Consider the following 27,797-nt stretch of genomic DNA (forward strand, 5'->3'; position numbering starts at 1 on the left):
AATATCTGACTAATGTGACAGTTGAGCTCAAGGGTCGGTCTATTCCATCTGTCAAAGTGAAGTTTCAAGTGTCAAATGAAAATAAATTTTCTTAGTGGTCAGAAAATCGTTGAATTTTCTTGAATGCAGTAAGACGTGAAATGATTTGACAGAAAATGTATGGACTATCTGTCATTATTTCACTGCAAGCTAAAAAAGTGACAGAGAGTCGATACATTCTCTGTCAAAATTTCATCCACTGGGATGTACTTAGCTAAATTCTGTTTCTCTAATAGAATTGAGAAATAATAAACGATTTTTGACGTTTAAAACGTCACATTGAGAGATGGAAAAGACGGACTCTCCACCCCAACTGTCACAATTATACCACTTCTGGTGTTATTATCTCCTAACCTATGCCTTCAGTTTTGTTGTTTCTTTTTACAATCGTTTTCAATTCACTGCAGCGAGTTTGGACTAATGAATGATATGGTCTTAATTTAGATAACAGAGTTTTGAAATAAAAGAAATTCTTTTGATAAGTTCATCAGTCAAGTGACCTGACCCACTCATAAGGCTGGACCCAGTATTTACGGGACACCGAAAATAGTCGACATTATCAGCTGAAAGAGGTCAATTGAGTTTGTCAAAGGTTAACACATTTTCAATGAATTTCCAACCTACAAAATACATTCGATCGAAATTTTCACAAACCTGGCAAACTCTCTCTCTGTGTCTCTGTGTATCACACCGAAACGTAAACTTTATTATTTGAGTAAACAAAAGACTGTAAACTTCCAATCAAAAACGATTTTTTTTCATTAGAAAAACGTGTTTTTCAGTTATACCAATAAATAAAAATATTTTCGAGTTCGTACATTATGACTAGCAATGTCAGTTGGAATTGAAGACTATTACGAGTCATGCCGTGTGTTTACTTTTGAAACAAGTGGCTGGTTTAGTGTGATGTACATTACAAAATAATAATTTATATTGCGCGGATTTCATAGTGTTTTCATCGGTTCAGTATAGTGTGTTACATAGATGGCGATTGCACATTGAGTGCGATCAACTAAAACAAAACAACCACAATAAACGGATCAAGTTGTTAGTGTTTGTTCGAATTAAATGCAACAAGCAGCGTGTGAATTTAGTGCAAATATAGATCAACCGATTGGTTTTTTGTTTTGTTTGTTTGTTAGTGATTCGGTTTCAATTTGAATAAAGAATAAAATGGTGCAGATAGTGCTAATACCGACAGCTGAGCAAATTAGTGAACTGAGGAAATTATTTTTTGAAAAATTGGATAAAGAGGGACCTCCAACGACATGCGCGGGTAAGTCAATTTTCGGACGCTTCTTACTCTCGGTTTCTATTTTAAATGCAAAAGTGACGTAGCACTTCAGAGACATTCATCACCGGTGTATTTGATAACATGTCATCCGTTGGTTTTTATTGTTTTATAGTTTCCTTGAATTTGTTTACATGGCTCCAATGACCTGAAGACCAAAAAATCGCTTTAGGTAAACGAGGAGAAAACGTCGATATTTGAGAGTGATTTCAGGTCGTTCTTAACTTCTGTTGAAGGCTCTATGTCCTACTTTAGCACAAAATATTTCGCAGCAATCGTTGACAGGCGGCATAGATATTACCTGTGCAAATTAGCGAGTTTGTTACTTCGTTAGATAAGCAATAAATTGACACGGAACCTTCTAATTCATTAGTAAAGGTCTCTATTCTATCTGTCATCGCAAGATGACATCTCCACCCGAAAACGATAAATCAGGCAATTCGAATTGTAGCACTCACAACGAGCGACTAAATTTTATAATAAATTCTCAACTCACATCGAAATTCAGCTGCTTGGCTTACCGGTGACATAGCATTGATTAGCACAAAATATCGTTTTAATTGACCTTCTCAATACATCGGAAAATGTGAATAATACAACGAAACGTTTTACGTTACGTTCAATTAATTCGCACATATTTTTAGCACATTACTCAATCATGATGGAGTGGTAAAGTGTCTCAAAATGAAATTTTTAGTTGACATCGCATTCGCAAATGAAATGATTAATGTTTTGCAGAACTCTATAGAAATGTCGTCTCTGCTATCGAAAGCAATGACAAATTTAAAGGAAAATTTATGTTTAAACAATTGAAGTAAAAGATTTTATTGACTGTCCCATGTTAAAGTTTACCATTACATGGCTGCTTATCCCCTGGGCAAATCATCCATTAATGCATGAAGAATATATTCGGTTCGTTTTACGTGAATCCTTTTATTTTTTAGAATCAACTCTCGTATTGGATTCATTTATTCGTTAACAACCTGGTGAATCACCAGTGGTGATACTCGCTAACTCTGTTTTTGAGCAACTTTAATCGGTAACCGTTTTTTGACAAGTCAAAATAGTAGATCTCTACTCGGATACACGTACAGACGGTACACTTGTCGAAAGATAATAACAGAAGCTTGTTGCTGAAAAACACATTCAAGGAGGTGCGGGTGCGGGAAAACAGGAAAAGTTGGAAAATATGCAGATCACTTTCTCATCAATAGCTACTGATCGAAAAACCAGTTTTTCATAAAAATTAAATATTTTGTTTCGTCTCGTCAATACCTTTCATTGGACATATCGCACACGATTTTTGAACCAAAACATTCAAAGAAGTGCTTGAAAATCTAGTAAATAACAGACAAAACAAGCAAAACACGCTGGTTTGCTCGCTTTCTCGCCTATCGAGAAATTTGGATATTCGGGTTCGCCTCGTCAATATCTTTCATTCGATGTATCGCACACCATTGGAGCGAAAACATCCGTAGATGTGCTTGAAAAACTAGTGAAAAACAGGCAAGCAAAACTCCATATTTTCCAATTTTTCCTGTTTTCCCGCACCTCCCAGGAGTTTACTTCTATCACAAATCAATACATCATTTAATGAATTATTATCGCAGTATCCAATGTAATATGGTATTCCATTAAGAAGAATTAGATGAAAAGAAGTAACAGTCTCGATAGTTTTGCTGGTGATATGCTTACCGTTTGCGATAAAATCAAACGTTAAGCACGGAACGCGCTACACTCCTTTTACTGACCGTTTACGCTACAACAGTCTAATTCCATTGTTGTTTTGAAAACGGCGAGAAAACGGAACGCTTCACGGGTCATCCATTCACAAAGTTTATCGTGCCATAAATAGGAAATCGCGAATTGAAGGCGTTGCTAGGACTAAACACGTGACTCTAAACAAAATAAATGATCTGAAGGTAGTAGGACATCCCAGTGAAAACACACCTTGATATGACACTTAAAGTAACGCTTATGCTCTCTCAGACCTTCCAGAATCGTGTATATGACGAGTTCGCTTGGACTATGCATTTTCTATGGAGACCGTAGTAAAGGTTTCTGTAGGGGTCAGGAAGGAAGGTTTTACCACATACGCTAACCTTATTTTGTTACGATACCAAGTGCCAAAATTTTATGTCTCTGCCACCCTAATATCGCCGGCCGTTTCGCTTCGTTATCTTCACCTCTAATCTGTCCTCTTAGAAAAAGTGACTCAGTCTATTAGCTCGACTGAACGTACTGTTGTTGCTTCAACTTCGTGAACATTATTGTTGTTTACACATTCCAATGCATTTTAAAAGATAAAAATAAATTTTTCTTTTATTCATTCAATTTGCTGTGATTGCATTTCAGTGATATGACGCACAGGGGCACCACGAATCATTTTTTGTGGATTTCGGTCACTCTTGACCAGTTAAGCAGTAAAGCCTAAATTCACATTTAAAAAAAAATTATTTAAATTAACCTCGATCTGTACGCGAAAATGTACGACTAGAAATATGTAAAATGTGTGTAACTGATGATTATAATGCAATAACAGTGATGCAGTCTTGCTGCATAATAGACTTTGGTTTTATTAGTCATTATATGATCAATTGAATGCTTCTGAAATCATTGGAATTTAAATCTTGATTCACTTGAACATTAATTGCCTTGATGCAGGGCCGCAGTTAGGCAAGATACTAATTTTTTTTTCATTCATTTTTATGTAGGGATTCGGCCCTCGAAACCAAAACCACTTTCAAAAAAATTCTTCGAAGCTTGTGTGGCTAGTGTGATGCAATCAAAAACCCAAAACTTGCTTTTTTCTTACAAAAATTTCTCCAGTTATGCGAGCCGTACAGGGTCGTGTGGTGTGTCATTAGAAAGGTAATTTTATGTTGTTTCAGGGCAAGTGGGTCTTACGGAAGTTTGGTATCATCTACGATGAAATATGAGCACTGAAATAAGTCAACTTCTCATATTTCATCGTAGATGCTTCTCTTCACTCCGATAAGACCCTATTTCCCCTGAAACAACATAAAATTACCTTTCTAATGACACACCACACGATCATGTACGTTGCATGTACATCGAGAAATTTCTGTAAGAAAAGTGCAAGTTTTCGGTTTTTGATCACCTCGCACTAGCCACAAAAGCTTCGAAAAAAAAATTTTAAAACTGGTTTGGGCTTCTGGAGTCGAATACCTTTCTGGGCAGAATATAAAAAATTCCAATGGAAAATGCGCCGATTTAGGCGGTTTTCTAGACTTTCGGGTGATGACATCTAGTCTCACATACAAAATGCTATGAAGCTATACCCAACACACAGGCCATACCTCGGTAATTCATATTGGCAGCATTGGCTCTTGAAGAAAACTTCTAGGAAATGGACGTTGTATTCTTCTACCAACGCACTTCAAGCAAAAGTGCTTCGAGTGACTTGAAAGTTGTAGAGAGTACAATTTTATACAAAAATTGTTTACAATGCCAATATAATACACACGGTCTCTTTGCAGTACTCTATTTGCTTGAAGTGGCTTGCTTCCACTAATTATTTCATTCGTTTACGGTTCGGGACAGGCATGAGCGCCGACGGAGAAACCTCGGCGGCGGCTAGCCGAAAAAAATTTCTCGGTGGCGGCGAAAAAGTCGGCTTGAGCCGGCTTAAAACGGCTCGGCTGGAGGTTCTTTTTAACTTTTTTTCAAAATAAAAACGTTTAGATAAATTCATGGAAAATGAACTAGTAAGCATGAAAATGAAATTGTACGGAAAGCGAAAATGTAGGTAGATTAGGTTGTTCAAAGTGCAAGTGGAACTGGTCTTGTTACAAGCAAGTCTCTAAGTCTAAGGTTCACTAACACGTCAAGTTTCATTGCTTCAAAACTTGAACTAAATGGAAAATCATGCTCCGGTACACTCATTTAACTCATTAAGAAAATGGTTTTCGAGAAGAAATCGAAAGCTCACGAAAATCAAGTAAAAATTGAAAAGAAAAAAAAATCGAGAAAATTCGCAAAGATCGATAAAGTTTTCTCAAATTTGTGAATTAACTGATTGTGCGCCTTCGGCTCGTTCCGCAAAGGTCATACTTGCCAAAACAACAAACTTAGAAGCGAGGACGTAATATACCATTTTGGAAAATTCATGAAAGTTCAAGAAAATTTTCAAAAAATTTTTAATTTTGAAAAAAAAAATCAAAAAGTACTTGAGCTGCTTAGGATCAACAGGAATCTCGGTTTTCAAAATTATTTCACCCATTCACCTTTCGAAATATTTATTTCATTTTCCAGCCGTTTCAAGCCGGCTTGAGCCGTGTTTTTGGCACCGGCTCGGCTGCGGCGCGGCTTGCTCAAAAAGGGCCGGCGGCGGCTTGATCAGCGGCTTATTTTCGGCGGCGCTCATGTCTGGTTCGGGAACTACATTACACAGAGGTGCGGGAAAAGTAGGAAAATACACAGTTTTGCATGCTACACTTTTGTACAAATCCGATTTTCATTAAATGTTTTTTTTTTTGTCTCGCAAATCCCTTTCATTTGATATATCGTACACGATTTTTGAGCCAAAATCTTTGCTTGAAAAACTATTGAAAAACAGGTAAAACAAAATTGTTCCGGGAACCTGACTCCAAACTTCTATCGCTGTTTTGGACCACTTTTCGGAGCACTTTTAAAAATAGCCTACTGAAATCGGACACATTTTCCAGTGGACTTTTCTATATGTGCCCAGTAAGGTATTCGACCCCAGAAGCCAAAACCACTTTCAAAAAATTCTTCGAAGTTTGTGTGGCTGGTGAAAGGTGATCAAAAACCGAAAACTTGCACTTTTCTTACAAAAATTTCTCCAGTTACGCGAGCCGTACAGGGTCGTGTGGGGTGTCATTAGAAAGGTAATCACATGTACTGTTGAGCCGAATAGGGACTTATTGTGTTTAAAATTCATCTACACTGAAATATGTGCAGTTAAAGTTTTCAACCGAAGACTTACCCTGTTCTTACTGAAATTTCTCGAGGTACACGAAACTTACATGGTCGTGTGAGATGTCATTTGAAAGGTAATTTAATGTGCTTTTGGGCTAAATAGGGTCCTATGAAGTTTGGATGCATCTGTGATGGAATATGTACACCCAAACATTTCAACTTCTATTTCATTGTAGATGCATCCAAACCACATAAAACCCTATTTGGCCCAAAACCACATTAAATGACACTCTACACGACCATGTACGTTTTGTGTACCTCGAGAAACAGTAAGAACAGTGGAAGTCTTCGGTTGAAAACTTCAACTGCACATATTTCAGTGTCGATGAATTTTAACCCAATAAGTCCCTATTCGGTTGTGTAAGAAAAGTGCAAGTTTTCGGTTTTTGATCACCTTTCACCAGCCACACAAACTTCGAAGAATTTTTTTGAAAGTGGTTTTGGCCCTCTACGGTCGAATACCTTTCTAGGCACATATAAAAAAGTTCACTGGAAAATGCGTCCGATTTCGGTAGGCTGTTTTTCAAAAGAATCCCTCTTCGTTGAGTCGCGACAACGTTTTTATTTTACGCTAGAAAGTTAGGTGGTCACGCAAAGCAGAGGTTAACAACGTAAAACTTAAAATATTGTTTTGTGTTGGGCTTCAAACCAGTCAGATTATTTGATTGTTTCCCGTCGGACGAATCCGCCGTCTGATTTGAGACAAACAAAATTTTGAGTCTTACGTTTTTTACATCCGCTTTGCATGACCACCTAACTATCTAAAGTAAGAACGTTGTCGCGAATCAACGAAAAGTGCTCCAAAACAGCAGCGTTAGAAGTTTGGAGTCAGGCTCTTGGAACAGTGTTTTTGTCTTGTATTGTTTTGCCTGTTTCTCGCATATTGACGGGACGAAATAAAATATTTAATTTTTAGAAAATCGGGTTCGTACTTCGTACATGGGACAGTGTTGGCGAGAAAGCCAGAAAAACTGTAAATTTTCCCGTTTTCCCGCATCTCCCCGAAATTCGAAATTTGGTGTGAAGGGGACCGATACTTTATATACTTTCACTGCGTTTCTGCGATTGTTGTTAAACTGCAATGCCTATTGCACATCTTATAGAAGTAACAAGCACTCTTATTACTGAAATTTATCTTAAAGTTCGTAGGAGATTTTAACAGAATCCTTTTAAATATAACCAGACTAGTCCGGACACACTCCGCTTAATATTTGTTACTATTCACGGATGGTAAAGTCCCACACTTTGATGTTAATTAGCATCAACTCGACCTCCTGATGGTAGTTAAAGAAATTCTTTGATTTCAAGAACACAAACGTCTGCTTCCAAATCCGAATTGCTATTTTGCCTATGGTATTATACTAGCAGAGCACACGCAACGCACTTGCTTACACGTCAACATTTTCAATTGTCTTTATTTCCGAAACAGGCGGCTTCCATCCGAACGACATAGAACGTGTGGAGAAAGTCGACATATGGCTGCAACGGTTCTTGGAACAGAATGACTTAGACATGAAAGCGTCTTTGAAGCAATTATGGGACACTTGCGAATGGCGTCAGACATTCGGAACAAACGGTAACGAACAAACGAAGTGTCTTTCTCTTCACCCAATACAAAATCACTTCCGCAGACATTACCGAATCATCCATAAATATGGACTATGTGAATGTTGGCGATTGTTTTCCACGAAATCACGACATCGAGGGCAAGATGATGTTGATTTACCGATCCGTATTGCATGTGAAGGGTAAACGCGACACGAAAGAACTGATCCGCATATTCGTTTACTGGATTGAACGAATGTACCGGAACAATAATTTCGATCCGATCACCATCCTCTTCGATTTGGCCGATTGTGGACTGAAAAACTTGGACATGGATTACACCATCAATGTCGTCAACATACTGAAGTCGTACTATCCGAATGCGGTGAATTACATTCTGATCTATGATATGCCATGGATGTTTGCAGGTGAAACATTTAATTGAGATACCGTAGTCTGCACACAATGAGTAATGAGTAACCGAATCGTTTTCTCTTTTCGCACGTTCGTAGCTGGTATTAAGATCATCAAATCATTGTTGCCACCGAAAGCTGTTTCGACGATGAAATTTATCGATTCGAAGAACATCGGAGAGTACATTACTAGCGAGTGCATGATGAGAAGCTGGGGTGGTTTAGATGATTACACATTCCATTTCGAGCCGGAAGCACTGAGCAAACAAGTAAGTTTTCGTTATTGAACGTATCGAGGATTGTGTGCTGAGGCTATTGCATTTGTCTAGCATTTGTGGGACTGAGGTCCTCTGAAGTTGATGTTGGCTAGGTCGATTCTAGAGAAAACTTATTGAAAGTTCAAATCGTTCCGAAGTTATCCGTTCGTCCGTTCTTCTAGATAGAAGAATAATTTGTTGAAAAAAAGTGTCGGCTCGAATCTCGGCAACCTGATGCTGGTTACTGATCTTGCTTTTTCGGATATTTTTAACAACAAAATTGACTCCATGACTACCAGCCTGCTAGAGCAGGTCACCTTGACCCGGTAGTTTGACTCCATGACTAACAGCCTGCTAGTAGCAGGTCTCCTTGACCCGGTAGTATTTCCAAAAACAGCTTAGATACTTTAGAGCTACTCTTCGCTCCGCCCTTGTGTTTACAGAAAATTTTCTCGTCAAATTAACGAAAACGTTCCCACACCCATCGTGAAGTTCGGCTGGTGATAAGTAAAATTTTGTGTGGGATTCTTCTTCAATGTGGAACGTACCCAACCTCATAACCTTGGTAGTTGGGATATCTAATGTCCACACCACAACGACCGGTAAACCGACGAATGACTCGACCCATTACTAATGAATTCTCGATTGGTCGATGATTACTCACGCAAATGTCGTAAGACACACAAAAAGCACATGGGCCCAACACGGATGGCTTTGGTGCGCAGTTACGAATTTTGTAACTGTCCCACAGTGAAATCAATCAAAGTACCGATGGAACAAAGTCTCTAGAAAGGTGGCGGGACATTTCTATACAGCCAATATCGTCAGTAACGAAATTATCATTCAAAAATGATAATATCGCAAACAGGACGATATTATCGTTTTTCGAACGATATTATCGTTTTTTGAACGATATTATCGTTTTTTGAACGATATTATCGTTTTTTGAACGATATTATCGTTTTTTGAACGATATTATCGTTTTTTGAACGATATTATCGTTTTTTGAACGATATTATAGTTTTTTGAACGATATTATCGTTTTTCGAACGATATTATCGTTTTTTGAACGATATTATCGTTTTTTGAACGATATTATCGTTTTTCGAACGATATTATCGTTTTTTGAACGATATTATCGTTTTTTGAACGATATTATCGTTCCTGGCGATTATTGACCATGTAGAAATGTCGCCTTTCCCTCTAAAAACGTTCACACAAATTGAGATAGCCTGGAACTCTGAAGGTAACTGGTAGCCAGAAGGGTATAGTCGGATCTAAAACGAATGGGCGAGTTTTTAGAACACGAAATAGTGATGTTCACTCGGTCATATAGAAATCTCAGAAAGTCCTAATTTAAGGTTTCGTGTTTCTCTACTAATTCCTTCAATCCGTACCGTTCACTGCTAAATGCCGTACACTCAAGTTAATCTCCTCAAATTAAACAAGACAACAAAAAAAATCTCAAAATTTTATTTTTACTTTGACACGTAATCCCTTACTTAATCGCGACAATTCATCAAAACATGCATGCATTGTCTAGGTTATAATAACTCCAATTAACTTCAATTATTACGAGTACTAAACACGCAGAGAGCATGGGATGTATAAGGTGTAAATTATTATCAACGACTCTCTAGTATGAAACCTGCGAACGGGTCTACATTCAGACAACCATTCGCAAATCATCCAATTTGTACAATGACGTTACATGTTACAAAGTGTTAGGTATCTTATAAACCGATGGCTTGCGTGCGCGCATATCATCACTCATAAGCTTTGAAATGCATTATTACACTATCCGATACGAAAGACATGTTGAGTCTCTGAAACCTCAACATGAATTGGTTTAGTGTATATCACACCAGTTACACACATCACACATCAAAGTTCGTGCCGGATATTTTGATAATTCGAAAATCTGACTTGTCTACCACGGCAGATCTTTTAATAAAAACAAGGCAACAGAACAGTCGGAGCGTTTGCTGCGACTTAGCCCCGTACGATCCGTAATCCTATTTCGTCCGTAACCATAATACGTCCGTAGCCGTAATACGCCCGGAACCCTAATACGTCTACAACCCTCTAATGCGTCTGTTACCAAAATGCAAGTCAAGTTGGGCATGGTCAAATTTACTGAAAGTGTTCATTTTTAAAATTGCGCATAGCGCAATTACGAAAGCCCGTACGAAGTACCTCTCAAATAAAACCAACAATTTACGACATTATTTTAGAAACCCAAAATTTTTTGCCAACTTTCCATTGGGTATTCAATTACCTCTCAAATAAAACAAAAACTAGCAAAATCGGTTGAGATTTACTCGATTTATGTGCAAAAAGCACTTAGGGCCGAGTAGCGGCCTTAGTCCAAGGGCCCGAATTTGAAACTTTTTTTGCCGTCATTCTATTCGGCATTCAATTATCTCTCAAATGAAACAAAAACTAGCAAAATCGGATGAGATTTACTCGATTTATGTGCAAAAAACACTTAGGGCCGAGTAGCGGCCTCAGTCCAAGGGCGCAAATTTGAAACTTTTTTTGCCATCATTCTATTCGGCATTCAATTATCTCTCAAATGAAACAAAAACTAGCAAAATCGGATGAGATTTACTCGATTTATGTGCAAAAAACACTTAGGGCCGAGTAGCGGCCTTAGTCCAAGGGCCCAAATTTGAAAAATTTTTCGCCACGTTCTTTTCGGTATTCAATTACCTTCCATAAAAAACTAAATCTAGCAAAATCGGATGAGATTTACTCGATTTATGTGCAAAAAACACTTAGGGCCGAGTAGCGGCCTTAGTCCAAGGGCCCAAATTTGAAACTTTTTTTGCCATCATTCTATTCGGCATTCAACTATCTCTCAAATGAAACAAAATCTAGCAAAATCGGATGAGATTTACTCGATTTATGTGCAAAAAACACTTAGGGCCGAGTAGCGGCCTTAGTCCAAAGGCCCAAATTTGAAACTTTTTTTGCCATCATTCTATTCGGCATTCAATTATCTCTCAAATGAAACAAAATCTAGCAAAATCGGATGAGATTTACTCGATTTATGTGCAAAAAACACTTAGGGCCGAGTAACGACCTTTGAGCCCTCCCAACAAGCCCGCGTTGCATCTTACCCAAAAACAATGTTCAGCAACTTTGTTCTACTCGTCAATACCTTTCATTTGATATATCACAAGCAGCTATTGCGTGCGTATTTCGGTAGATATCGTCGAAAAACTGAAAAACACCTATAGGGCTCTAGCTCTGGAAGGGCCGACCCTAACATGCCCATTTTCGAACTTGACCTTACTTTTGTCGATACCAATCGGGGAAAAAAAGAATTTTGAAAAAAGGTTGTGATTTGCTCAAGCTAGAGGGGTCACGGACGGACGGATGGACGGACGGATGGACGGACGGACGGACGGATGGACGGACGGACGGACATTTTTTTTATTGCGGATTCGTCATCTATGAACATAACCAAATGCTTTGCCCTTACTGTCTGCTTCCAATTCGACGTGTTACAAACGGCATATTAATCTTATAAGCCCCCAGTACTTCGTACGGGGCTAAAAACTTTCTTTTTAATAGACTAAGGTTAGCTTGCTTAGTTTGCGCTTATTACGTAGGTGGAAGCACGGGTTTTCAAGGGTACAATAGAATGCATGTGTGCCAACTTGTAAAAGTAAAAAATCAAAATCCCCGCTGATGACCGGTGGCGATTTGCTTGACGAACGAATAATGCGAGAACAAATTCCTTTTACTCTATTCAACACTCAATCATTTTGACACCAATGTGGCGTTTCCATGATGTGCGATGTCTGAGACATATCGATTTTAGGCTCCATCTAGCGCAAAAAACATTAAATTCGAAGAAAAAACATGTATTTTGTGTCGGGATAATAAGTACTATGAGTTTTACACACTTTGTGGTCTATTAACATTTCACAGGCAGGCAAGCGTAGCACTATAGGATAATTACCGATTCCGTTACTGCCTTGAGTGTATTCACTGTTCATGATGCAAAATATTTTTCAAGAACACATTAGTGCCTCATCACCTCTTGCCTCCACTGTTGCCGCCACAGTGTCATAACGTGGGCTGTCTGCAAATGTAGAAGCACAAATTGGATGTATTTCTGACGGCAATAAATCTTCGCCGAAATTGTTTGGAATCAAATAAATGAACTTGTTTGTCTAAGTGGCTCATCCGTATACGCTTTTGTCAGCAACCCCATAAAACCAAACCATATTTTCCTCGATGTTTCCTTATCGAATTCGGTTGCCGCATCAAATTTTCCGGCTATTTATTTTGTCTATGTTTCGTGTCTATATTTGGATATTTACCAAAGGTTAATTGTAACAACCACATTAACCTTACGTATAATAACCGTTTGCGCCATGCCACACAATCATCGTGTATCGAATATTGGAAGAGCCTGAAAAAGAATTTTTTTTTTCTGTGTTTGTTTGTTTCGGTCGTGTGGAAAGGTGCGGTATGTTGGAATGATGATGTGACCGACCTCAATCGGCCAATAAAAATAGAAATGAGCATCCGTTACAGTTTAATGGTTGTTTTGTTGGAAAGTGAAAGAGAGGGATGGTCTCACTGGGTCATTCTGGGTATAATACATATTCAAATATGAAATGGAATTCAATTTAATTAATTAGTAAAGTTTCGGGTGAACGTTAAATTGACTGCAATTTATTCACAGAGAAGAATTCGGAGCTATCAGAAAAAAAATATTTTTTTTTTGTTCTACTAAGTAAAGGCGCTAAATGTAGAACAAGAATCTTTGCTCTTTACCTTTGGTTTTAAGCGCCAGGAGGGCGGCTTTCTGGAGGTCAAAAGCAGAAGTTCCATAGTGAGGATTCTCATCCCACATTTTGCGTTTTAACGATGGGTTGCCACAGCCACAATGTATATCTTAGTCAGGTCTCATCATCTTAGGACAAATAAACCGATACCAAAATTGAGACCATTCGACTTTTACTGTTAATGTCGATCAAATTTGTGTTCGAGGTCAGTGTCAGCTCAGCAGTTGTACTAGCAGGTCCACTTATACGTTTGTACAAACTATACGGAATTCTCAGACACATTATGTTCGATTGACATGAACTGTAAAATTTGTCTTCAAAAACTACTTGAAAGTGTAGGAATTTCATTCAGCTGTTCCACTCATACAAACAAAACAGCCAAGCACGAGCGTGTAACCCAAGAAGTGCTTGAATGAGTGGACAAGCTGGAAAACAGGTGAATCAAATTTCTATACAAAATTCACACACGTCTTCTGAGGCCGGATAGGTTACAAATTGAAAAGTTGAATTGTTCTGAACCTTCGGCATTTTCAAATTTCATTCTTTGATTTTCTGGAAGTTTCAAGGAATTTTTTGTGGATTTTCAACTAATTTGAGGATTTTCTAAACAAATGGTTTTCTTTTGGGTGCAAAAGGATTTTCTATGTTGTTCAGACACTCGGTCGCACACATTAAATATTTATGCAATTCAGTGAAGACATTTCTAACTTACGCCGTCTGTGTGCAACGTCATATCCCAACAAAAATCTCTTCGAGAAAAGTGTGACGCAGTCTATGAAGTACAATTTCTAAAATGAATGATATCGCTAGAGTTGACGCTTTCAGCTTCGTTACGCAAAAATTAAATTTTACACCCAATTTTAGTTCAAACAAGCTGGCTTAGTTTTTCTCATCATCTGCCAAATATTTTTACCAAAAAAAAATTGACTGGAAACAATCAAAAATGTAAAATGTAAGCGTCAACTCTAGCGATATCATTCATTTTAGAAATTGTACTTCATAGACTGCGTCACACTTTTCTCGAAGAGATTTTTGTTGGGATATCAGTCGTTTTAGAAGTGCTTTTTAGAACGAAATTCGAAAATTTAACGAAAATCGAAAATTTAACGAAAATCGAAAATTTAACGAAAATCGAAAATTTAACGAAAATCGAAAATTTAACGAAAATCGAAAATTTAACGAAAATCGAAAATTTAACGAAAATCGAAAATTTAACGAAATTCGAAAATTTAACGAAAATCGAAAATTTGACGAAATTCGAAAATTTGACGAAGAAAGTAATTCTCTATCTGCCACCATTCAAGAAATATCTCCAAAACCCCAATTGACCCACCCATTTCCAACTTTCGACATTTTTCACATATGCCCCTCTGTTCTACTCGTAAAACTCTCAGACTTTGCCGAAGAAAGTAACCCTCTATCTGCCACCATTTAAGAAATACCTCTAAAAACATAATTGACCCACCCATTTCTAACTTTCGACATTTTTCACATATGCCCCTATGTTCTACTCGTAAAACTCTGAGACTTTGCCTAAGAAAGTAACTCTATCTTTCATAACCCAAAAAAATATTAGTCCTTTCATCCTACGATCGAGTAGCTCAAAATTTGGTCACTCTAATCACTCTAGCTCAAACGAATCTGCCCCGATTTTTTTAATTATTTTTTTCTTCGAATCGTGTTACGAATACCTTTCATTTGATGGGTCGCATGCCTCTGTAGGTTTCAATACAGCTAAGCTACAGCCGAAAACACGTTCCCGACCCTCGAAAACCACACTCAGAAACCACTTCGAGGCCAATAAAACAAAATTCTGGTTTTTCCTGGGGTAATGGCGTATCACATATTCATTTTTATGCCCACCCTGAGGTTCCTGCAAAATTTCATGGAGATTGGCTGACTAGTTTCCGAGATCGACCATCGATAGATAGATAGATATACAGATAGAAACATACAGAGTAAGTTGAAAGATTTTGATTGTTTGGGAAAAGTCAATTTGGTGTATTTTGTATGAAAAGTGACCAATTTCAAAACGATGTATCTCCGGTAATTTTAAAACTACATAGTCGAGTGATAGCTCGTTTTGCTCGTATTTGAAGCGAGAATATGATAGAATATGTTTTGTGGTAATAAAGTCCAAAGGGCAGAAACTGAAATGTTCGGCTATACGTAGTTGCCGCGTCTCAAAAAAAATTCTTCGTTCTTTTTTTGGAAGTTAGACTGCGTCAAGTCCTGCGCTATCGCTCCGGACATGATGAACGTATTTTATCGCACTAGTGCGATAAAGGATTTGGAAAGGGAACTGACGTCACACTTCGATTATTTTCAATATAAAACGTTGTACACAACACGAATCGTATGCTGGTATATTATCGCACACGATGTCTTGCCAATCTCGGCTTTGACTCCATACGATTCTTGTTACAGAAATATAACTATTGTCAAAAGGACGGAAAAGTCGAAAGGTCGAATTTTCGCGTAAAGTTTGTTTATCCAAGGCGAAGCCGAGGTCCATAACCACGCTAAATCGTTACTTTTCATTTACATTCAGAGGTCACCGAAAAGAATCTTCATTGATGAAATGAACGGTTTTCGGTGCAGAAGCATGTCATGAAGATTCTACCCAGCCAATCTTTTCATTTTCAACGTTTCTTGGCCATCATTGTCCTCTAAACTTTTAGAAACGACGTAACTCCTGTACCCACTCTTTCGTTTACAGTAGGTGTTTTGGATATATTTAACAGATGATCAGGCGTTTACCCAAAAATACCCATCAATATAATCAATATATAGTCTCCTGATGTGACTCTCCGCTGTAAAATATACGAAAACAGAGAGTTTTTTTTTTCTCTAACTCACGCATCCAAGTTTCTCCGCTCTAAAGTGGTATAATCGTTGGTTGGAAGAAATTTATGCTCTCTCTTTGCGTCTATACAAACACTCCAAATTATACAATGAGAAATCTCAAAATTTTCAGTCGGACAAGCGGTTGTATTGGTGCGAATAATCGCTCAGTGTGTATTGAAAGTCACTTTTGTTCGGATGTGATTTTAAGTTGAAGACCTTTTAGCAGAGCAATTGAAACGATTAAAAGTCCATTTCTAATTTGTTCAATTTATGGAGGAATATTGACCGATCGATCCATCGAATTTGTGTATCGAGTGAATTGATTCCGAGTGTTTTATAGTTCAAGACGAACTTCGATTTTTTTGTTTCTGTGGCACCAGAAGGTACCTATCTTATTTGTGACTGATTCTGTTATGTGTGCGTGTTTGTTGGTGGCCCGAATCATCGCAAAATTATTTTCGACAAAAAAAAACCCGTTTCATTAGCTCTACCGTTGGAGTGTTGAGTTAAACGGATTTTTGTTTCGCGGTTTTGTTTGCGGCCGATTTAGGACTTAGTTGTGAAAGACACACAAATTTGTTTGGAGATATTATATAGCTTCGTTCCTTGCCACCGTCATACCACCAAGAGTAGATCGATTATGTCACGAGTACGTATACATTCAATTGTTGTTTCATATTAAAATTTGCTTTTTTTTCATTCTTCATTCCTTTTACCAATACACTCGCCGTAAATATACATCGCGTTTGGTTTGTTTAATGTTTGTTATTTTGATCGTAAACCATTTTTAAACCATTCAGACCTTGCGAGTTAATGTAACTCGAGGTGCAACGGAAATGAATTTTATTTGAGTAACAAAAATGAAACTTTCCCTCCAATGAGGCGTAAAATGCAAATTAAATTTTCTTAATTGCCATGAAGGACCTTTTTTTTGAGAGTCGGATCGCTAATGGAAGCTGAATGTAAATCTGTTATCTCTCCCCTCTCTCTCTCTATTTATTCAAACTGATGAGCAATTCACAATTTTAAACCAATTTGTTGCTTCGGTGATAAGCAGAGTGTGTTTTAGAACGATTTTACATACAGAACACAAGATAATTCTCGGGTGCTAATTCGTCGTTGATATTGACATTTTGTATTGATAAAACGATGCTGTTCCCTTTCAAGTAATTCCATTTACAGTCTTCAGAACAACCCAACCAAACAGTTGAGTTTGGACTACTTACTCTTTTGAAAATAAACATCGCGATTCAAAATTGCTCCTCATCTCCTGCACTAGATGCAGCGAATCGAAGTCGGATGTCAATATTTCAACATTCAATTGTCGAAAACTTAATATTTTTAAGCGAAATCACCCACCCACATCGACAAAAAAATTCTTCATTTGGGCATTGCAAGAATCTATTTTTGGTGATTGCGTTGCACGCACAGCTATAAGTGATTTAAAAATTAGCACGAACTGCTTTTAATGTTCATTCTCATTTAAGAGTGATATCGCCAAAACATCGAACAAAATCCGACATTTTGGGACAAGGGGTCACAGATATTATTGACTTATAGCTCATTCGATTCGTTCAACTTTTGCGAGTAAAACGTAGTAGGGTGAGCGTACCAATCCTCGGACAAGAATGAGTGCTCGGACACCTATTGTTCTTTCATTCATAAACTTTCTTTATGAATGAGAGAACAATAGGTGTCCGAGGACTCATTGTTGTCCGAGGATTGGTACGCTCACCCTACTACGTTTGGTGAACTTTATTTTGTTGCCGACGCTCGTGGTCATGAAGGTAAGGGTCTGTGGGTTTGTTTCGTTGCCGTTCGAATGAATATGTTTGTTCTCGTTCTTGGATGATAGCGGCAATGGAACCTAAAAAAAGCGAAAAACAAACGAAAGAAAGGGATAAAATGTCGTCGACTTGGGGTGGACTTCCGCTAAAGGCGCTCCAACCTTTTGCTGTGAAACTTATCCACGGATGTTTTTACATGTTATGGTACTACAGAGGCTAGGCTCTCTCGCCATACATACCATGTCTCGGACTTATGTCACTGCAGCCGGTCAGCGACTTGGGAAAATCGCCTATTTTTTCACCTAAAATGATTGATATCACCAACAGGTCAACATGGACCTGGTGGTGTGTATACTCAAAATATGTGTCTCTTCAAGGCCTACAAGGCTAGCTAAAACATAGCTAACGCCGACCCGTACGAAACACCTATTCGTTGCCTTTGCCTTGTTAGCATATACAAATGAATTGCCGGAGGCAATATAGACAGCCCCGTACGAAGACAAATTTCATAAATTCCTATTTAAACAGCTATATACCGCTATATTTACCTATATTTCACTGCAAATAAACATTTCACAGAGGAATATGCTATTATATAGCTCTATATGCCTGTATATAGCTCAATATAGGTGAATATAGATATATATATATAGATGTCCATATATGGAATGCCTGAAACACCCCACACACATAACAAATTATTTCCATGTTAACAGAAACACCATTTTTCCCAAGATATATCACTTTTATTAAAATCCAATATGGCCACCGGCAGCCATTTTGTTAGGAGACCGGAAATTTTACCGACGCTTTACATTCGTTAATACCTTTCAAACAAAAAAAAATTCATGAAATTCGGTCAAAATTTACTCGAGATATTGACAAAATACTCCACGTTCACTGTACGGCCGAGTAGCCAGATAAGAGCTCCATCCAAGAGACCTAGCTCACGCTCCGGAGAACATAATTTCAAAAACTTTTTTTTCCCTGATTGATACGGTCAATACCTATCTAATAAAGCTAAACAGACGAAATATGTTGAAATGTGGCCGACCTACAAGCAAAAACTGCTTGCCGCCCTGTGTCTGTTTCACACCAAGGGGTCTAACTCACAAGTCGGTCATCCGATTTCCATAAACTTTTTTTTTGTCGATCGGTATTGTAAATACCTTTTATTTGACGTATCACTTACAAGTTTAACGTTTAAATGTCCGGAGATATCTTCGAAAAACCGTAAAGCACTTATTGGGCCACAGCTCGGGAGGGGTCGATCCAAAATCACTCATCTTCGAACTTAGCCTGTCTTTTGACATTACCAAACGGGAAAAAAAAGAATTTTCAAAATCGGATGCGTTTTACTCAAGTTATCGTGCAGACAGACAGACGGACAGACGGACAGACGGACAGACAGACAGACGGACAGACGGACATTTTTTTTTTCGCGGATTTGGCATCTCTAGACAACCACAATAGGTTTCCCCTTACTCAGGGAGTCCAATTCGACGTGTTACAAACGTATGCGTAAACCTATAAGACCCCAGTACTTCGTACGGGTCTAAAAAGTGTTTGTCCCAAAATGATTTTACTCGACTAATCGCGAGAAAACGATTTTGGACCCCTTTTGGCAGACCCTTACCTTCATGACCTCGAGCGTCGGCAACAAAATAAAGTTCACCAAACGTAGTACTACGTTTTACTCGCAAAAGTTCAACGAATCGAATGATCTATAAGTCAATAATATCTGTGACCCCTTGTCTCAAAGTTGTTCGAAGATTTTGCGATATCACTCTTAAAGTAAAGAAATAAATTGTCGTCGATAGTAAATGACCAGTTCAGTCGCTCATCTCTGTTGCTTTTACCCAAATCAAGAGCCTCTTGAATTTGTCGTAAAAAAACGAAGTCTGGCAACACTGCAGTCAGGCTAGATTGTAGGCTTTTTATACCTTTTTTTGCAAAACTTTATTTGTCACTTTTTCAGTTAATTATCCCAAATCCTGAAGTAGTTGCAAAAAAATGGTTTAGAGAGTACGTTTGCAACTAGTTTACCACCTGAAGGAGTTGTAAAAAAACTGAGTCTGACAACACTACAGCCAAGGCTAGATGCGTCTTTATGCAACTAGTTTTGGAACTTCAGGATTTTTGCTAGAAAAACTGAAGTATTAGCAAAAGTAGTGGCAAAACCAACAAAAGTACTCGTAAAATAATCTTCTTTTTGCTACTAGCAAAAGTGGCAAAAAGATGTTTACTACTTTTGATGGTTTTGTCAGTACTTCAGCTTTTTAGCCAAACTTGCAAAATTAGTTCCATAAAGATGTATCTAGCCTTGGCTGCAGTGTTGTCAGACTCAGTTTTTTTACAACTCCTTTAACGGAGGTTTTTGAATTTTTCATAGACTTAGAAATGCGAAAAAAATTTACTCGATATTAAGTGACACTGGCACCCGTAAATTTCAAACCAACACCTGTGGAAACCGTAATCAGCCCAAATAAACTGTTTTCGTTTTGGAAAAACAAAGTTCCAAATACAAATTCCAACAGAGTTCATAGCCACCACTTTCGATAACTGGCGGTTATCATGTCGTTCACATTATACACATACAGTCGATCCACATTCAATCCGAATTTTACAAAGATTTATTTAGAACAAACTCTCATTGTTTAGTTGAATGATTTCCGTCGAACTGATTAAATTTGTCATAAAGCGCACACATTCGCAAGGCTGTTGCTTATCATAACAATTTCAAGTGGACATGTGTGAGCGAACAGAGATTGAAAATAATCCGGCAAAATTGTGATTTTCTTCAGTTTGGCTCTTCATTTTGTAATTTCGACAACAAATATGACGAGAAATTCGGTCACCATCAACTGTGAAACCGAACGTATCTTTGTTATGCTGTCAGTATCTGGCTAGTGCGATCTCACAAAGGAACGTTTATGTGAAAAACGACTGAAGTAAAAGATTCGCCTTTACGCTAGAAGAAACACTTAGGTCAAAAGAAGTAATAGATTTTGATATAAATACTAGCCGTCAGCGAGAGGTTAAGAGTTCTGCGCCATGAATTTCTCGTAATCGTGTAGAATAGGGCGTATCGAATTTTTAGAATTTTAATGGCCGCGATAGCCTGTGTGCGGAAAACGTAGATCATTGGAAACTAATTCCAGGCATATGGTTGATGGATCCGAAGGTGCCCGGGAAGAAGTCCCCCCGGACGACTTTAACTTTCAAATGGTCATAACTCGGAAAGTTAAGAGTATTTTTGAAAACAATGTTCTAGCAGGATGTAGAGCGTTAAAAACTCTACAAAACTGCCAAAGAAACCGATGGTCCAAAAGGTGTGTCTGTCGAGGTTTTCTAACATCGAAAGTTCGACATTTTGGTTTTTGACTTTTATTTCCTGAGAGACAAATTATTAACTTTAGCTTTTGGCATGAGGTTGTAGAGGAGGTCGAGTACTACCAGTACACTAGGCATTGTCCCGGTCGGCGATCCATCCGAAACCACTTTTTCAACATTAATGAATGAACTTTTTAAGTGTACACCCACGTCGCCCACAAAGCCAGTGGAAGCCAGCTACGGTTATGGAATATTATGTGCACTTACTGGCCAAGGTTACCTCGACTCAGCAACACCGGTTACATTGTCTGCAATGGCTTCGTGGGCGACGTGGGTACACTTAAAAAGTCCATTCAAAAATGTTGAAAAAGTGGTTTCGGATGGATCGCCGACCGGGACAATGCCTAGTGTACTGGTAGTACTCGACCTCCTCTACAACCTCATGCCAAAAGCTAAAGTTAATAATTTGTCTCTCAGGAAATAAAAGTCAAAAACGAAAATGTCGAACTTTCGATGTTAGAAAACCTCGACAGACACACCTTTTGGACCATCGGTTTCTTTGGCAGTTTTGTAGAGTTTTTAACGCTCTACATCCTGCTAGAACATTGTTTTCAGAAATACTCTTAACTTTCCGAGTTATGACCATTTGAAAGTTAAAGTCGTCCGGTGGGACTTCTTCCCGGGCACCTTCGGATCCATCAACCATATGCCTGGACTTAGTTTTCAATGATCTACGTTTTCCGCACACAGGCTATCGCGACCCTTAAAATTCTCAAAATTCGATACGCCCTAGTGTAGAATGTTGTCACTTCAACTACTGATGTGGTTATCATACGGGAAATTGTAGTTCTACGAAACATTTGATTGGAATGTCACATCGAAGCAAAACTTCGCTTCATCCGTTGACCTTGACCTATAAATGACCTATAAAGTGCCATGTTCGTATTCAAGAGGTAATAAAGCAGACAAACACGAGTACCTGCACTGACGCCCGTAGCTTTCCATTATATATATTGATGCTATTAGTGGTGAACGTCTTGAGAGTTCAATCAGGTCAACTTCAGTCTCCTGAACACGTTCACTACTGTACGCCCGATATGCAGAACGGAAAGCTTCTGATGCTGACCACCAGCCAAACAATCTTCAAGAAGTTTCTCAGAAGGCTGATTGGATTGGTTTTTGCATGACCTGGATTTCAACCTGTTACCTACTTAGTACGATACTCAGTCAATATCGTCAGGAACGAAAATTTTCTGAATATCGTGATTAATTGGATTAGTGGTTATTGTGGTAAAAGTTTCTTTATTTTTGCCAAGCTTTCGAGAATCATATGTTGTTATCATCAGGGCTAACTGGTTACTCTTACTCTTATCGTTCCTTCGACAGTTTTACTTTCTGATCTATTACTTCATTTGATCGAAGATTTTTTGAGACTGATTTCAGGAATCTTTTACTTCATTTGTTTGAAACATGATTTTGGCAATATAAGACCAAATTAGTCAGAGCTTGTCGTTTATTATTGCTGCCGTTGTCGATAACAGATGACAGCCGTCTGTAACAGGTTAATCGTTTCTTTTTTAAATCTGGCTGTCCATTCAGAGGCGAGAGATACGAATTCACATCAAATGATTCGAGCAAATTATTTTGCCTTTCAAATCTACTCAAATTTAACTTAATTTTGAGATAGGTGCCTTGAGCTTCTGTAGACGAATCCCTGGACTGTTTTCACTTTATCGTTTACTAAATGTAATTTATACCCAGCCACATTAAACGTTATGTAAACTTTGGTCGAAAGTAAAAAGTTTTTTATATTTATCTGATGGGCATTATACGCCGTTGCTTGCGCCGCGGTTCGTGAGTTATAATCGCGATGTCGATTGTGTTTCACTTTTTTTATTTCTAATTTTTATTTAATTTGTTAGTAGGCATGCCATTACACTTAGTGACATGAATGTTGTGAACGTGTTTTTTTGTTTGTTTTGTTGTGTTGTTTAATTGAAACGGGTGCGTCGGCAATTATTAGCATCACTAAAAAATAAATTTTCTTTTAATCTCAAACATTTCATTTTATGCATTTCAGGTGCACTTTGCGAATTTCAGTCCACCGGAATCTCCAATGTCCGATCAATTGGGAAACAATTCGTTTAGCGAGAGAACAGATGGTAAGTGGAATATGGACGAATTGATTTTGCTGTCGTTGATTCTTACTGCTCGTACACATAGCGACGCGAAAGAGGCCTAATCCAAATTTTTCTTTTGCATTCCAGTCGAACTTGGCTAGAATACAAAAGAAAATTTTGAATTGGGTCTCTTTCGCGTCGCTTTGTGCAGCTGCAGTTACGATTTTGCTTTCGTTGATTTTCTTTTCACAATGGAAATTATTGCAGTCATAAACCGTGGAATGTTGTTACGGTCTCACATTACAATGAGACAGAATAATTTCGCTCGCAGTTTTATTGTTAGTTACGAGGTCAGAGACAAGGTGAAGTGTTCGCAATGATAAAAGTTTATTTTATCGACAGTACTTTGAACTATTAGCGGTGAATTCCTGATTACAAATTCACACTTGACATTCGTCATAAATCAGTCGTAAAGTATTGAAACAAATTGATGCGTGCGGCGTGATTAACCCTATTTTCTCCACTGAAACGCAGTGAGAAGATGGCGTTTTGTTGATGACAGTTTGGGTGAGAAAATTTGTATTTTCTTACCTCTTGTTTCTTTCATGGTGCAGATAAGGCGGACTCTCCGAACATTCACTATATTTCTAGTCGTAACTCTCGTGGATCAACTAGCACCAAGCGGTGCGTATACTCTACCTGTAGGTCTTTCCAAGGCCGACAATCGTACAACATTACAACAATTTAAAATCATTTTTTCTTGAGTTATTGCCGAAAAACTGTTTTCGGTACCCTCTGACATGTCTGCACTTTTGAACGCTTTTCACAGAAAACAATTTTTTTTTAGAAAAAGTGAAAGATACGTGTTTCCTAGAATTGAAAGACGAATCCAACGAGCTATCACTCATTAAAATCGGAGACCGCTTGTTCCCCAATCACCTGAAGATTTGGCGATATCACACCAAACTAGTTGGATGAGGTCTTCGAACAAGATCAAATTGATACTCTTTAGGTTTAGGCCTAGTTTTCGTCTTGTGTTCATGAACAATATTCTTCGTGAAATTTCGTGCATGAATGCTAAAGCTTCAGATGCGAGTCGACGTGTCTTGTGTTGGGAGTTTTTGTTGAATACAGTCGAACCGGATGTGAATGTCGGTCACATAAATACAGAGAATTATTCGATAGAACACATTTTAACTGAAAAGTCGTTGTAGATCTGTAGGTCAGTGAAAGTAGGAATTTGAAGATGACACAACAATTGCAAAATCAGAGCTGATAAATCTGAGCATGAGAATTTGAATCATATCATCCATTTCTTCATCCGACAGGTGCCATGCTGCAGATAAATCCACAAGACGCCATCTTATTTACTAAATCAGGGAACGAACTGGTTGGCATGGTTGAAATCACCAATATCATTCAAGCACCTGTGACGTATAAAGTAAGTCGTTCATTCTATCAGCGTGAAAAGAAAAAGCCAAATGTTTAACGAACCGCCAAATCCTCAGATAAAGACAACCTCTCCCGAGAAATTCCGCGTCCGACCGAGTACCGGTATTCTAGCGCCCGGTGCGAATGCAGTCATAAACGTAGTATTACAGCAGGGTCACCAAGTGCCCGTACTGTCGAAAGATAAATTCCTCGTAATGTGCATGGAATTGTCGTCAGATGCCAGCACTACGTCGCACGACATAGCCGAATTGTGGAAGAATACGTCGACCAACAGCAGCCAAGTGGAACAGCATCGTTTGAAATGTTGGACACCCACGTCTACCCATTTACCGGGCGATACCGTGAGGAATGGCACTCTTTTCACTAATTCGTTGGAGGGCGATCGGCAGGCTTCTCATTTTACATCAACGGTAAGTTGGTTGAGATTCTTTTCGGTTGATTTTTTGGTCGAATTGGAATTGGAATTTCGCAGGTGACACAACTGGTAACCACCACCAATCGTTTGGAGTCTCAGATGAAATTTCAGCAAACACTGCAATGGGTCACATTGGTCGTTATTTTGCTGTTGTCCGTTGCGATTGTGTATATTCTCAAAATGGAAATTAAAAATGCCAACGGAGAGTACTGCACGAGTATGCATCGAAATTAGGTTTTGCTGTAGAATTAGTGTATCGGGCAGAGAGAGACTGTAAATATTTTTCTATTTCTATTTCTTTTTTTTTTCGCGTGTGAATCATTTATCCATCCGAGGCTAGAACCTCTTTACCATTACATAGCCCCGACGGATGCTCTACGGTTTATTTATTTAATTAATTTTGTGATGGCAATATTTTAAGTTCTTTTTTTGTACATATTGCTGTGGAAACTGATGAGTCGTTTCTCCTAATCAAAAAAATAAGCAAAACAAATAAAAAATCAAACAAAACAAACTAAACTGTGTTACGTGTTGTTATACCGCAAAATCGATCGAAGGAAGGATCAGACACCATAAAAGAAAATCAAAATCTATTACGAAACTGCCGGTGAAGCAGTTAAGAGTCAATTCGCCAAAACTTCGAACAGTCGGAATTCAAGCCGACGTCGATCCAAACGAGCTATGGCTCAAATTGTTGGAAATTACAATTGAATAACTCTAAAAAGTGAATGAACGTAGTAGTCAGTCTAAATAAGAAGAATATAGTAAGCCTAGATAAGTTTCTAAAACATGTAAATACGCCGTATTTGTTCTAAATAAAATCAGTCTATTCTGAGACGGCAAACTGGTCGTTTCATTGTAGATTCCGGAGTGGAATGAAACCGTAATTCCAACAGGTTATGGGCCCAGACACATTGAACTGTGGCAATAAATCTACAGCGCCAGTTTGCACTGTAAGGGGTGTCAATAACACTCGCTGTATGATTGAATTGTGGTTGTGTACTCTGCGGAAAGTTGTGGCAACGGTGGTCAAGATGGCAATAGTGGTCAAGATGACAACGGTGGTCAAGATGGCAACAGTGGTCAAGATGACAACGGTGGTCAAGATGGCAACAGTGGTCAAGATGCTGAAGGTGGTCAAGATGACACACGATGGTCAAGATGACACACGATGGTCAAGATGACACACGATGGTCAAGATGACACACGATGGTCAAGATGACACATGATGGTCAAGATGACACACGATGGTCAAGATGACACACGATGATCAAGATGACACACGATGGTCGTGATGACTGCGGATTTTAGTCATGGAAATAGCTAAATGCTATTCGTGGCAACTACGGATTAGTTGCAATCGGACATAAAGGAAAGTCGCTGCATCACAATTGATGAATGTTCAAGTAAAAGGCAGACGACAAGGTCGATTGGGAAAGTTGAACGACAGTATCGAAGGTCAACGACAAGGTCGATTGGCAAGGACGAATGGCAAGTTCGGAAGTACCGAAACTCAATGGCAAGGACGAATGGCATGGTCGAAGAATTTGTACGATTTGTAAGGTCGATGGTCGAATGGCTCAGTTGACTTAAATCAGGAGGTCTATGGAAATGGTCCGCAATACGATTTAAGTGGGAGCCGGGAACATCGTAGTTGCAGTGGAATCATTAGAAATGGTGATAGTCTCGAATCGAAGTACACTTATATCCAATTGAGTGGGAGTGTCGGAAATTACAATTGAATAACTCTAAAAAGTGAATGAACGTAGTAGTCAGTCTAAATAAGAAGAATATAGTAAGCCTAGATAAGTTTGTAAAACATATAAATACGCCGTATTTGTTCTAAATAAAATCAGTCTATTCTGAGACGGCAAACTGGTCGTTTCATTGTAGATTCCGGAGTGGAATGAAACCGTAATTCCAACACAAATGAATCGTCGTTCAATTCTGACAATTTCGTGAAACAACTTTTGTACCGAAAAATTTTTGTTGGGCTGTCATGGTCCTTAGAGAAATTTTCTCCGAAGTGGTCGCGAAAATCGTTTTTTAGCAATAGCTCAAACATGCAGAATGTGAATAATGTCAAATTGTGTAAGTTTATGCAGGTCGATGAGCTGAATATTATTGACACACGGTCAAGTGGGGTGTCAATGGATAAGGCGAGAAGTAAGCTACAAAACTCCGGGTTAGAGCTTCCTGCTACTAACTTTCCCAACCGCCCAGAGCCCTTCAAAAATTTTGGTTTTTTTGAGGTTTCTCACTCGTTGTGGCGGCTGGGGGGGTCGAACTTCGGCGTTTGTTGGTCAATAATATTCAGCTCATCGACCTTTATAAACGTACTCATTATTCACATCTCGCATGTTGAAGTAATTGATAAAAAACGATTTTCGCGACCACTTCGGAGAACAATTTTCTAAGGGCCATGACAGCCCAAAAAAAAAATTTCGGAAAAAAAATTGTTCCACGATATTCTCAGAATTGAACGACGATTCATTTGAGCCATAGCTCGATTGGATCGCCGTCGGCTTCAA

At 38.4% G+C, this 27,797-nt stretch overlaps 1 protein-coding gene across 1 annotated transcript; it reads left to right on the plus strand.

Annotated features, from left to right (window-relative positions):
- Positions 1-874: 874 nt before the first annotated feature.
- On the plus strand, positions 875-26,086 carry LOC119083676 (motile sperm domain-containing protein 2-like). The gene is made up of 8 exons (XM_037193459.1): positions 875-1,315; positions 7,722-7,868; positions 7,924-8,265; positions 8,350-8,519; positions 23,360-23,441; positions 24,728-24,840; positions 24,908-25,261; positions 25,324-26,086. Exons 1-8 carry the CDS (start codon positions 1,213-1,215, stop codon positions 25,498-25,500), a joined length of 1,488 nt encoding a protein of 495 aa, XP_037049354.1. The 5' UTR covers positions 875-1,212; the 3' UTR covers positions 25,501-26,086.
- Positions 26,087-27,797: the final 1,711 nt, after the last annotated feature.

This window comes from Bradysia coprophila, unplaced genomic scaffold (genome assembly GCF_014529535.1).
Source record: "Bradysia coprophila strain Holo2 unplaced genomic scaffold, BU_Bcop_v1 contig_70, whole genome shotgun sequence".
NCBI classification, from domain to species: Eukaryota; Metazoa; Arthropoda; class Insecta; order Diptera; family Sciaridae; genus Bradysia; species Bradysia coprophila.

Bases quoted from the DNA above. Each gene is read 5' to 3' on its own strand.
- LOC119083676 (XM_037193459.1), top strand. From the start codon at position 1,213: ATGGTGCAGATAGTGCTAATACCGACAGCTGAGCAAATTAGTGAACTG. The intron at 8,520-23,359 runs GTAAGTTTTCGT...TATGCATTTCAG, and splicing joins CGGAAGCACTGAGCAAACAA to GTGCACTTTGCGAATTTCAG. The intron at 25,262-25,323 runs GTAAGTTGGTTG...GGAATTTCGCAG, and splicing joins CTTCTCATTTTACATCAACG to GTGACACAACTGGTAACCAC.